General features: G+C 46.3%; 1 protein-coding gene across 1 annotated transcript in view; it reads right to left on the reverse strand.

The window, feature by feature from the left end:
- Nucleotides 1–11,597: 11,597 nt before the first annotated feature.
- LOC110489130 (progesterone receptor) overlaps nucleotides 11,598–13,999 on the reverse strand; it is a 34,348-nt gene continuing 31,946 nt past the window's right edge. The window contains exon 9 of the mRNA XM_036943312.2: nucleotides 11,598–13,804. Coding sequence (XP_036799207.2) covers nucleotides 13,637–13,804 — 168 coding nt within the window. The 3' untranslated portion in view covers nucleotides 11,598–13,636. The remainder of the gene's footprint in view (nucleotides 13,805–13,999) is intronic.

Consider the following 13,999-nt stretch of genomic DNA (forward strand, 5'->3'; position numbering starts at 1 on the left):
TGACCAGTTGCGCAATGTAGCCGCTTACGGGTATTCAACGTAAATGCGTAAAACTACATCACAATTCTGTAGACACCTTGGGGAATACGGAGAAAAAGTAATCTGGTTGATAGCCCATTCACTGCTCAATAGGGACGCATTGGAACGCAGAGCTTTCAAAAGATGAGTCACTTCCGGATTGGATTTTTCTTAGGCTTTCGCTTGCAATATCAGTTCTGTTATACTCACAGACAATATTTTTACAGTTTTGGAAACTTTAGAGTGTTTTCTATCCTAAGGTGTCAATTATATGCACATTCTAGCATCTTGTCCTGACAAAATATCCTGTTTACTACAGGAACGTTATTTTTCCAAAAATGAAAATACTGCCCCCTAGTCACAAAAGGTTTTAAGGTAAGTAGTCAAACTCATCAAGAGAGAATGATACCTCCTTATTCAGTCTCCAGGCAAACATACGCTTTTGAAAACCTCAAACTCCCATTTCAGAGCGTTGACAAACATAACCTACTCTTACTGCTAGGAAAATAAATCACACTTTTAAGACAAATACATGTCCACTGGGACTTAGTGAGGGCTGCAGTCATAATGGACCTTCTCTCTCTCTTTCACCTCTCCCTCTCTTTTTCTTCCCACTCTCCCTCTGCCTCCCTCCCTCCCTCTCCTCCCCCTCTCTCTCTCTGAGACTGTCAGTCTCTCTGAGAAACCAGTAAACGGACATTCCAGTGTGAATGAGTTCGTAAGGCTGCGCCTCGTGCCTTTGGCTGCATCCTAAGTCTCTCTCAACTCGTCCCAGACTGAGACCAGCTGCAGAAAGCTGTCTTTCTCCTCATCAGGGTTGGGTAGGTCACTTTTCAAATGTAATCCGTTACAGTTAACAGTTTTACCTGTCCAAAATTGTAATCAGTAATGTAACTTTTGGATTACACAAACTCCTTAACGTAATCTGATTGCTTTTTGGATTCGTTTCCACTTAAGAGGCGTTAGGAGATGAAAAGGATCCATTAAACACATTTGATGTGTCACGATAGTGGTCTCTGATTGGTGGTCATCATTTGGTGTGTCACGGTAGAGGTCTCTGACTTGTCGTCAGACTTGCTAAGGTGGAACAAATTTAAATTTCGCAAAAGTCCTTTTTGTATTTAAAAGTAATCCAAGAAGTAATCATGTAGTTTTTTAAAAGTATCTGTGATCTGATTACAATATTTTTTAATGCAACATAACTGACTCAGTAACTCAGTTACTTCCCAACCCAGCTCTCCATGTAATCCTCCCTATTCCCTTTCCTCTCCACCTTCTCCTCCTCCCTATTCCCTTTCCTCTCCACCTTCTCCTCCTCCCTATTCTCTTTCCTCTCTACCTCCTACCTATTCCCTTTCCTCTCCACCTTCTCCTCCTCCCTATTCCCTTTCCTCTCCACCTCCTCCTCCTCCCTATTCCCTTTCCTCTCCACCTCCTCCTCCTCCCTATTCCCTTTCCTCTCCACCTCCTCCTCCTCCCTATTCCCTTTCCTCTCCACCTTCTCCTCCTCCCTATTCCCTTTCCTCTCCACCTCCTCCTCCTCCCTATTCCCTTTCCTCTCCACCTCCTCCTCCTCCCTATTCCCTTTCCTCTCCACCTCCTCCTCCTCCCTATTCCCTTTCCTCTCCACCTCCTCCTCCTCCCTATTCCCTTTCCTCTCCACCTTCTCCTCCTCCCTATTCCCTTTCCTCTCCACCTTCTCCTCCTCCCTATTCCCTTTCCTCTCCACCTCCTCCTCCTCCCTATTCCCTTTCCTCTCCACTTCTCCAGACCATCTCCCCAATCCTCTCTCCCCTCTCACCTCCTCTCCTCTTCCTCCCGTTTTCCCAACTCTCTACACCTTCTGCCCATCTTTCAGTCCTTTCCTTCTCTCCCTTCCCTCTCCACCTCTGTCTTTCCCTCTCCATCTCCTCTCTCCTCCTCCTCTTCCCTCCATCCAGACCATTTCACAGGCCTCTTTATGATGCAGCTAAAAGCAGATCATGTTCAAACACTCCTTTAAACCGCACACACACTCTCTCTCTCTTTCTCTCTCCTGGGATATCCTCCTTTAAACCCACAGTGAGATGAGAGGGGCTGTCTGGTGAAATAGTAATAGTCTGTTAATTGGTTGTTAATGGACTGGGTTTTAGTAATAGTCCCAATAGTCTCCTGTTTATTACCATTCCACAGCCCTGTGAGCCCTGGTCATAGTGTAGGGTTACACCTCTACAACTGGCTGATTGGTTTCTGCTCACAGTAAACCAAGAGCAGCGTCCCAAATGGCACCCTATTCACTATAAAGTGCACTACTTTCGACCAGGGCCCATTGGTGCACTTTATAGGGAATAGGGTGCTGTTTTGGACGCACATTATATTGTGTTATTCGGAGGGTAGATGTTAATCTCATTATTGTTTTATGTGCTGCTGCTCTGGTTTATAATTGTCATTTTTTGGCCCCAAGTTATTCTCCTAACCCCTAATAAAGTCACCCAACATCAATGTGAAAGACTGGTGGAGAACATGCCATGACGCATGAAAGCTGTGATTGAAAATCAGGGTTATTCCACCAAATTTCTGAACTCTTCCTAAGTTAAAACATGAGTATTGTGTTGTTTAAAAAAGAATATGAACTTGTTTTATTTGCGTTATTCGAGTTCTGACAACACTGTATCTTTTTTACAGGGTGTACCGGTACAGAGTCAATGTGGAGGCTATATACAGGGTGTACCGGTACAGAGTCAATGTGGAGGCTATATACAGGGTGTACCGGTACAGAGTCAATGTGGAGGCTATATACAGTGGGGTACCGGTACAGAGTCAATGTGAGGAGGCTATATACAGGGGGTACCGGTACAGAGTCAATGTGAGGAGGCTATATACAGGGTGTACCGGTACAGAGTCAATGTGAGGAGGCTATATACAGGGTGTACCGGTACAGAGTCAATGTGGAGGCTATATACAGGGGGGTACCGGTACAGAGTCAATGTGGAGGCTATATACAGGGGGTACCGGTACAGAGTCAATGTGAGGAGGCTATATACAGGGGGTACCGGTACAGAGTCAATGCGAGGAGGCTATATACAGGGGGTACTGGTACAGCGTCAATGTGCGGGGGCACCGGTTAGTCAAGGTAATTGAAGTAATATGTACATGTATGTAGAGTTAAAGTGACTATGCATAGATAATTAACAGAGAGTATCAGCAGCGTAACAGAGGGGGGGGGGGGGGGGGGGGATAGTCAGGTACAGAGTCAATGTGAGGGTGTACCGGTACAGAGTCAATGTGAGGAGGCTATATACAGGGTGTACCGGTACAGAGTCAATGTGAGGAGGCTATATACAGGGTGTATCGGTACAGAGTCAATGTGAGGGTGTACCGGTACAGAGTCAATGTGAGGAGGCTATATACAGGGTGTACTGGTACAGAGTCAATGTGAGGAGGCTATATACAGGGGGTACTGGTACAGCGTCAATGTGCGGGGGCACCGGTTAGTCAAGGTAATTGAAGTAATATGTACATGTATGTAGAGTTAAAGTGACTATGCATAGATAATTAACAGAGAGTATCAGCAGCGTAACAGAGGGGGGGGGGGGGGGGGGATAGTCAGGTACAGAGTCAATGTGAGGGTGTACCGGTACAGAGTCAATGTGAGGAGGCTATATACAGGGTGTACCGGTACAGAGTCAATGTGAGGGTGTACCGGTACAGAGTCAATGTGATGAGGCTATATACAGGGGGTACCGGTACAGAGTCAATGTGAGGAGGCTATATACAGGGGGTACCGATACAGAGTCAATGTGGAGGCTATATACAGGGGGTACCGGTACAGAGTCAATGTGGAGGCTATATACAGGGTGTACCGGTACAGAGTCAATGTGGAGGCTATATACAGGGGGTACCGGTACAGAGTCAATGTGAGGAGGCTATATACAGGGTGTATCGGTACAGAGTCAATGTGAGGGTGTACCGGTACAGAGTCAATGTGAGGAGGGTATATACAGGGTGTACTGGTACAGAGTCAATGTGAGGAGGCTATATACAGGGGGTACTGGTACAGCGTCAATGTGCGGGGGCACCGGTCAGTCAAGGTAATTGAAGTAATATGTACATGTATGTAGAGTTAAAGTGTACCGGTACAGAGTCAATGTGGAGGCTATATACAGGGTGTACCGGTACAGAGTCAATGTGGAGGCTATATACAGGGGGTACCGGTACAGAGTCAATGTGAGGAGGCTATATACAGGGTGTACCGGTACAGAGTCAATGTGAGGAGGCTATATACAGGGTGTACTGGTACAGAGTCAATGTGAGGAGGCTATATACAGGGTGTACCGGTACAGAGTCAATGTGAGGAGGCTATATACAGGGTGTACTGGTACAGAGTCAATGTGAGGAGGCTATATACAGGGTGTACCGGTACAGAGTCAATGTGAGGAGGCTATATACAGGGGGGTACCGGTACAGAGTCAATGTGGAGGCTATATACAGGGGGTACCGGTACAGAGTCAATGTGAGGAGGCTATATACAGGGGGTACCGGTACAGAGTCAATGTGGAGGCTATATACAGGGGGGTACCGGTACAGAGTCAATGTGATGAGGCTATATACAGGGGGTACCGGTACAGAGTCAATGTGAGGAGGCTATATACAGGGGGTACCGATACAGAGTCAATGTGGAGACTATATACAGGGGGTACCGGTACAGAGTCAATGTGGAGGCTATATACAGGGTGTACCGGTACAGAGTCAATGTGAGGAGGCTATATACAGGGGGTACCGGTACAGAGTCAATGTGGAGGCTATATACAGGGTGTACCGGTACAGAGTCAATGTGAGGAGGCTATATACAGGGGGTACCGGTACAGAGTCAATGTGGAGGCTATATACAGGGTGTACCGGTACAGAGTCAATGTGGAGGCTATATACAGGGGGTACCGGTACAGAGTCAATGTGAGGAGGCTATATACAGGGGGTACCGGTACAGAGTCAATGTGAGGAGGCTATATACAGGGTGTATCGGTACAGAGTCAATGTGAGGGTGTACCGGTACAGAGTCAATGTGAGGAGGCTATATACAGGGTGTACTGGTACAGAGTCAATGTGAGGAGGCTATATACAGGGGGTACTGGTACAGCGTCAATGTGCGGGGGCACCGGTTAGTCAAGGTAATTGAAGTAATATGTACATGTATGTAGAGTTAAAGTGACTATGCATAGATAATTAACAGAGAGTATCAGCAGCGTAACAGAGGGGGGGGGGGGGGATAGTCTGGGTAGCCATTTGATTAGCTGTTCAGAGTCTTATGAGTCTTATGGCTTGGGGTTAGAAGCTGTTAAGAAGCCTCTGGGACCTAGACTTTGCGCTCTGGTAACACTTGCTGTGCGGTAGAAGAGAGAACAGTCTATGACTAGGGTGGTTGACGTATTTTTAGTGCCTTCCTCTGACACCGCATGGTATAGAGGTCCTGGATGGCAGGAAGCTTGACCCCAGTGATGTACTGGGCCGTACGCACTATCCTCTGTAGTGCCTTGCGGTCAGAGTCCGAACAGTTGCCATATCAGCTAGTGATGCAACCAGTCAGGATGCTCTCGATGGTGCAGCTGTAGAACTTTTTGTATAACTTTTTGAGGATCTGAGTACACATGCCAAATCTTTTCAGTCTCCTGAGGGGGACTAGGCTTTGTTGTGCCCTCTTCACGACTGGCATGGTCTATTTGGACCATGATAGTTTGTTGGTGATGTGGACATCAATGAACTTGAAGCTCTCAACCTGCTCCACTACAGCCCCGTCGATGAGAATGGAGGCATGCTCAGTCCACCTTTTCCTGTAGTCCACAATCATCTCCTTTGTCTTGATCACGTTGAGGGAGAGGTTGTTAACCTGGCACCACATTGCCGAGGTCTCTGACCTGCTCCCTATAGGCTGTCTCATCGTCGTCAGTGGTCAGCCTACCACTGTTGTGTCGGCAGCAATCTTAATGATGGTGTTGGAGTTGTGTCTGGCCATGCAGTCATGAGTGAACAGGGAGTACAGGAGGGGACTGAGCACTCACCCGTAAGGGTCCCCAGTGTTGAGGAACAGCGTGGCAGATGTGTTGTTATCTACCCTTACCACCTGGGGACGGCCGTCAGGAAGTCCAGGATCCAGTTGCAGAAGGGGGTGTTTAGCTTAGTGATGAGCTTTGAGGGTACTTGTATGCTGTAGGGTTAAGATTTCCCTTCACTGGAACTAAGGGTCCTAGCCCGAGCCATGAAAAACAGCCCCAGACCATTATTCCTCCTTCACCAAACTTTACAGTTGGGGTAGGTAGTGTTCTCCTGGCATCCGCCAAACCCAGATTAGTTTGTCAGACTGCTATATGGTGAAGCGTGATTCATCACTCCAGAGAATGTGTTTCCACTGCTCCAGAGAGTCCAATGGCGCCGAGCTTTACACCACTCCAGACGATGCAAGGCATTGGTGATCTTAGGCTTATGTGTGGCAGCTCGGCCATAGAAACCCATTTAATGAAGCTTCCGACGAACAGTTCTTCCACTAACATACACAGTGTATGTGGAAACCCTTCAAATGAGTGGATCTGCCTCTTTCAGCCACACCTGCTGACAGGTGTATAAAATAGAGCACACAGCCATGCAATCTCCATAGACAAAGGTTGACAGTAGAATGGCCTGTGCTGAAAAGCTCAGTGACTTTTAACGTGGCACCATTATAGGATGCCACCTTCCAAACAAGTCAGTTTCCAACAAGTCAATTCCTGCCCTGCTAGAGCTGCCCCGGTCAACTGTAAGTGCTGTTATTGTGAAGTGGAAACGTCTAGGAGCAACAGCAGCTCAGCCGTGAAGTGGTAGGCCACAGAAGCTCACAGAGCGGGACCGCCGAGTGCTGAAGCGCGTAAAAATCAACAACACTCACCTCCGAGTTCCAAACTGCCTCTGGAAGCAACGTCAGCACAGGAACTGTTCGTTGGGAGCTTCGTGAAATGGGTTTCAATGGCCGAAGAGCTGCACACAAGCCTAAGATCACCATGTGTAATGTTAAGAGTGGTGTAAAGCTTGCTGCCATTGGACTGGAGCAGTGGAAACACAACACCATCTGGCAGTCTGACGGACGAATCTGGGTTTAGCGGATACCAGGAGAACGCTACATGCCCCAATGCATAGTGTCAACTGTAAAGTTTGGTGGATGAGGAATAATGGTCTGGGGCTGTTTTTCATGGTTCGGGCTCTTTAGTTCCACTGAAGGGAAATCTTAGCGCTATGGAATACAATGCCATTCTAGACAATTCTGTGCCTCCAACTCTGTGGCAACAGTTAGGGGAAGGCACTTTCCTGTTTCAGCATGACAATGCCCCCTTTTACAAAGGTGAGGTCCATACAGAAATGCTTTGTCGAAAACGGTGTGGAAGAACTTGACTGGCCTGCACAGAGCCGTGACCTCAACTCCATCTAACACCTTTGGGAAGGATTGGAATGCCGACTGCGAGCCAGGCCTAATCGCCCAACATCAGTGCCCGACCTCACAAATGCTCTTGTGACTGAATGGAAGGAAGTCCCCAACATCTAGAGGAAAGCCTTCCCAGAAGAGTGGAACGGCTGTTGTAACGGCAAAGGGGGGACCAACTCCATATTACTGTAATACCCATGATTTTGGAATGAGATGTTCGACGAGCAGGTGTCCACATACTTTTGGTCATGTAGTGTATAACCAGTCAGAACGACTCCTTGGACATTGATTCTGTTTCTACTGCATGTTCTACTCTGGTGAGCATGGGGTTTTAAGTGTTCATATGTATATAAATATACATCCAATAGGAATGTAAAAGACGAGAGTTATTTGTGATTATGATGTTTGTCTCTACTCTCCAGTACCTCCACTACAGTGGCAATGTAATATTGATGTACAAATGGCTGGGAGACCACACACACACACACACACACACACACACACACACACACACACACACACACACACACACACACACACAAATCAAATGGAATCTAAAAACTAAAAGTTCAACTGTCGACGTCAACACATCTATTTTTGATCAGTTTAACTGTACGAGACGCCAGTCCTTTTAAAGTCAAACCACAAGGGCAATGTTGCAAAGAATATAGTTAGAGATAAGTGATATTTCAGCGCTCGATCACTCTTAGTTCTGCGTCATTTATGAGGAGACAAATAGTTGTTGAGTGTTGCTTAGAGCACGAACTGTGTGTGTGTGTGTGTGTGTGTTTGCGTGCGTGCCTGCGTGCGCGCGTGTGTGTGTTTGCGTGCGTGCGTGTGTGTGTGTGTGTGTGCGTGCGTGCGTGCGTGCGTGCGTGCGTGCGTGCGTGCGTGTGTGTGTGTGTGTGTGTGTGTGTGTGTGTGTGTGTGTACTTAACATGGCCGTAGTGCAGGATGTTACTCTGACAGAGCTCCGTTTTTTACAGTGGGGGTCTTTTGGACAACCAATCCAATGAACTAAAATAGACTAGTGGCTTTCAGTCAGAGTAATGTCACTCCTCTCTGTGGAGAGATGTACTAAAACATTTCACTAACAGAAAGAAGAATGTTTTTCATTTTTCATACAACCAGAGAGACTAAATGGACTGTTAAAACCCACAGGAAACAGAGTGATTCAATGTGACATTGGTTCTGGTTAAGACTGGTCGGAGTGTGAGTCCCAAATTACACCCTATTCACGATATAGTGTACTACTTTGACCAGAGGCCTGGTCAAAAGTAGTACACTATGTAAGGGTTAGAGTAAGTAGTGCACTATAAAGGGTGCCATTTGGGACAAACACACAGACTTGTAGACAGTGGCTGTTTTGAACGAGACTATTTAGGTCCTGTTCCAATCTCCGTACTACTGTACCACCTAGCTTAGAGTACATGCTCATTGAAATGCTTCATACTAAGTGTCGTACCAGTGTGGACATTGGAATATAGAGCCTAGGGCTTGAGCCGGCCCTAAACCATATTCTTATACATTATTTCAACATAAAACATTGAGGGAAAGAGGTTGTTGAGGCATGTTCATGAATAATACATGAAGAAAGTTATGAGATCAGAAAATACAGTTTCATTATAATTTATGTATTTTCATGATGATTCCAGCATGTAGAACTAATGCAGTTGGTATCAATGTGGCAGACTGTCAGTCGCATTGCCAGCTGGTCTTCGTTTGCTGCTTGTTGCAGTAACACCACAGTCCACTAGATGGCTGTAGTGGATCACTGAAGTGCTCTGCTCAGACAAGCTGTTGTTAATTATGTTGCTGTGGGCTCTTATCGGGCTGAGAAGTAAGAACTACAAGACCCAGAAACAGACAATCACTGGGGCCTGTTCAGGATGCACATTTTTTTTGTTTATTTATTCAGTTAAGAACAACTTCTTACTCAGAATAATGGAGGAGGAAGCGTGGGTTAACTGTCTTGTTCAGAACAACAGTTTTTTACTTTCAGATTTTTACTCAGCTCTGGGATTCGATCTAGCAACCTTTCGGTTACTGGCCCAACGCTCTAACCACTAGGCTCCCTGCTGCCCCGTTCGTAGTTTTTTGTTGTTGTTGACAGAATGAGATAGAAATGTATTGTGGTGAACAGATGATTGTTTCTCAGGTAAAACGGGGAATTGTGTTCCTTTCTATCTGTAATGTTGTGAACAGATGTTTCTATTTATGTAAACATATCACCTCACTGAATAGAACATACCTTTTAGAATCAGGACACTGACTTATTAGTGAGGTAAGGTATTTATTTAACCACATCACCTCACTGAATAGAATATACCTTTTAGAATCAGGACACTGACTTATTAGTGAGGTACGGTATTTATTTGGTAAGTAGAAATGTGAACTCGGACAGGATAAAGTATTGATGAAGCTCAATACTTCAATAGATAGTAACACCTTACCTGAAAGAGAAATATAGGCTTTACATGGAAAACGACTGGGATCCAGTCAGAAATTGGCACCCTATATAGTGCAGGATATTTGGCCAGAGCCCTGAGGGCTCAAAAGTCTAATCAAATTGTGTTGGTCACGTACACATATTTAGTAGATGTTATTGTGGGTGTAGCGAAATGCTTCAGTTCCTAGCTCCAACAGTGCAATAATATCTAACAATTCACAATACACACAAATTTAAAGTAAAAGAATGGAATTAAAGAAATATATAAATATTAGGACTAGCAATGTCGTAGTGGCATTAACTAGAATACAGTAAATACATATGAAATGAGTAAAGCAGTATGTAAACATTATTAAAGTGACTAGTGTTCCATTATTAAAGTGACTAGTGATTTCATGTCTATGTCTATAGGGCAGCAGCCTCTAAGGTACAGCTTCTAAGGCTCTCAATTGTGCATCTGTAAGTTTGTAAGTCTGTGTCAAGTAGAAGCCAAGCTGAATTTCTTCAGCATCCTGAGGTTGAAGAGGTGCTGTTGCAGCCTTCTTCACCACACTGTCTGTGTGGGTGGACCATTTCAGATCATCGATGATGTGTACGCTGAAGAACTTGAAGCTTTTCACCTTCTCCACCGCGGTCGATGTGGATAGGGGGCGTGCTCCCTCTGCCGTTTCCTGTAGTGCTCTATAAGTTATACGGTTCTATTTTGGACACACCCTGTATGCCTGATTCCCTCTGGACACACCCTGTATGCCTGATTCCCACTGGACACACCCTGTATGCCTGATTCCCACTGGACACACCCTGTATGCCTGATTCCCACTGGACACACCCTGTATGCCTGATTCCCACTGGACACACCCTGTATGCCTGATTCCCACTGGACACACCCTGTATGCCTGATTCCCTCTGGACACACCCTGTATGCCTGATTCCCACTGGACACACCCTGTATGCCTGATTCCCACTGGACACACCCTGTATGCCTGATTCCCACTGGACACACCCTGTATGCCTGATTCCCTCTGGACACACCCTGTATGCCTGATTCCCTCTGGACACACCCTGTATGCCTGATTCCCACTGGACACACCCTGTATGCCTGATTCCCACTGGACACACCCTGTATGCCTGATTCCCTCTGGACACACCCTGTATGCCTGATTCCCACTGGACACACCCTGTATGCCTGATTCCCACTGGACACACCCTGTATGCCTGATTCCCTCTGGACACACCCTGTATGCCTGATTCCCACTGGACACACCCTGTATGCCTGATTCCCACTGGACACACCCTGTATGCCTGATTCCCACTGGACACACCCTGTATGCCTGATTCCCACTGGACACACCCTGTAAGCCTGATTCCCTCTGGACACACCCTGTATGCCTGATTCCCTCTGGACACACCCTGTATGCCTGATTCCCACTGGACACACCCTGTATGCCTGATTCCCTCTGGACACACCCTGTATGCCTGATTCCCACTGGACACACCCTGTATGCCTGATTCCCTCTGGACACACCCTGTATGCCTGATTCCCACTGGACACACCCTGTATGCCTGATTCCCACTGGACACACCCTGTATGCCTGATTCCCACTGGACACACCCTGTATGCCTGATTCCCTCTGGACACACCCTGTATGCCTGAGTCCCTCTGGACACACTATGGAAAACACTAAATAAAGCAAGGGACCCCAGTGAAGTGGAATATAGATTGTTTTATTTGTTCGTTTTAGATCGAATTTTAAAGAAGACGGATTTGTTTTTATAGAATATGTAACATATAATCCATTCCATATTTACAGAAGTCATGTACACTTTGTGTTTGATATGGTTTTATATACAAAGGTCAAATGAACAGCTATAGGCACCTCTTTGTCTGTGTCTATAGAGTATGATGTGTACTTCAGAAGAATTATGTCTTATTTTGACATATTGTGTAATGTACTACTTACTACATTTTGCTGAAACTATGAAAGAGAAAATAATGGTAAACAGAAAAGTAAAAGAGAAAAACAACAATCTGAGATGCACATTCAGGATCAAACCCCAGCTTGAGATCAGGGGATCCAACGTAATCAATGGCATAGATTCTGGTGACTATCGGTGAAGTGAAGGATAGTGAACAATACAGAATGATATTCAGTTTGGATTCCAAGCTAGTGACTAGCAGCGCAAATGAAGAGTATGTGTGGGACCCAGGGGAGACCAACTGCCACCTCTCATTGAAGCCAGGCTGTTTTTTTTCCCAGAAAGCAGGATCCCCCGTTATAGTAAATGGTTGTCATATAGTAAATACCTTCAGGTCAATATTCAAAGAAAAAAAAGAAAAAAAACATTAGAAGACAATCATGTTCCAGATAATTGCTTCTATTACAACAGATGTATGTCCTTGAACCAACTTTCTTTTTTTTTTAATCACACAAAGAAGTTATATGGATAATTTAGTTGCTATGGCAGCCTGCCCGGTCGGCTATCATTTCAACTTAAGAAACTCAATGAGAGGCGCAGCACTGAGCTAGCCTGCAACTGTGCATGTGATGTCTACATAAATCTCCCTCATGAGATGCCATCTAAGCAACCTAAAACCGACTTGATGTGATGTCATCGATGGCTTTGTGTCTAATTATGTACAGTAAATGGTTGGGTGTCTAACAAGGTCATAGTTATAGTTTTGACCTCCAAGGTGTTTTGTGATATATTGAACCAGGGTTAGGTTTACCCCCACCTCGCGGGTAAAACATTTCACTGGTACCCCTCTTGACGGCAGAAAATGCTTTGGTTTTAAAGCATATATTCCTGATATTCTACACATTTGGCCATGGGGAGGAGAGAAAATGTTGTGGTTTTAAAGCACATGTTCTGTAATTCTACAAATGTTGCCATGAGGCAGAGAGAAAATGCTGCAGTTTTAAAACACATTTCATGCTATTCTACTCATTTTGCAATGGGGTGGAGAGAAAATCTTGCTGTTTTAAAGCCAATTTTCTATAATTCTACACATTTTGCCAGGACTTACGCCATGTTCATATGATATCTGAGTGAGAGAGACTGACAAAATCAATGGGGGACCCTGGGTTGAATGGGGGACCCTGGATTGAATGGGGGACCCTGGGTTGAATGGGGGACCCTGGGTTGAATGGGGGACCCTGGGTTGAATGGGGGACCATGGGTTGAATGGGGGACCCTGGGTTGAATGGGGGACCCTGGGTTGAATGGGGGACCCTGGGTTGAATGGGGGACCATGGGTTGAATGGGGGACCATGGGTTGAATGGGGGACCCTGGGTTGAATGGGGGACCCTGGGTTGAATGGGGGACCCTGGGTTGAATGGGGGACCCTGGATTGAATGGGGGACCCTGGGTTGAATGGGGGACCCTGGGTTGAATGGGGGACCCTGGGTTGAATGGGGGACCCTGGGTTGAATGGGGGACCCTGGGTTGAATGGGGGACCCTGGATTGAATGGGGGACCCTGGGTTGAATGGGGGACCCTGGGTTGAATGGGGGACCCTGGGTTGAATGGGGGACCCTGGGTTGAATGGGGGACCCTGGGTTGAATGGGGGACCATGGGTTGAATGGGGGACCCTGGGTTGAATGGGGGACCCTGGGTTGAATGGGGGACCCTGGGTTGAATGGGGGACCCTGGGTTGAATGGGGGACCCTGGGTTGAATGTCTAACAGATTGTTTTGTTATTGTCTGTCCCTCTTTTAGGATGAATTGTAATGGGATGACCCTCTAGCAAGGTGCATTGTGAAAGAGGATTGGCTGAACCATGCCTGTGAGGATCTTGGGCACGTGAACGCTGACAATCTCAGAGATCATCTCTGGATAGCTGACTCTGGTGGGCAGAGACTGGGCCTGAATAAACAGATCATAGGTGAACTGGTGCAGCTTCCTTACAATCTGAGAGAAAGAAAAAGAGAGAGGGAGAGAAAGAGGGTGGGTGGGTAGAGAGCGAACAGGGGGAGAGATGTTAACTTTCAATACCACCAAAGCAGGAGGGGTTGATCAGGTCAGGGGTCAAAAGTTAGGGATAGTAGATCTATATTACCGGGTATAGGTAGTTCAGTAGCTGTGTTAGCTGGGACAGGTGTTGTG

The sequence above is a fragment of the Oncorhynchus mykiss genome, chromosome 14 (assembly GCF_057628025.1).
Source record: "Oncorhynchus mykiss isolate SJ-2025 chromosome 14, ASM5762802v1, whole genome shotgun sequence".
Taxonomy (NCBI): Eukaryota; Metazoa; Chordata; class Actinopteri; order Salmoniformes; family Salmonidae; genus Oncorhynchus; species Oncorhynchus mykiss.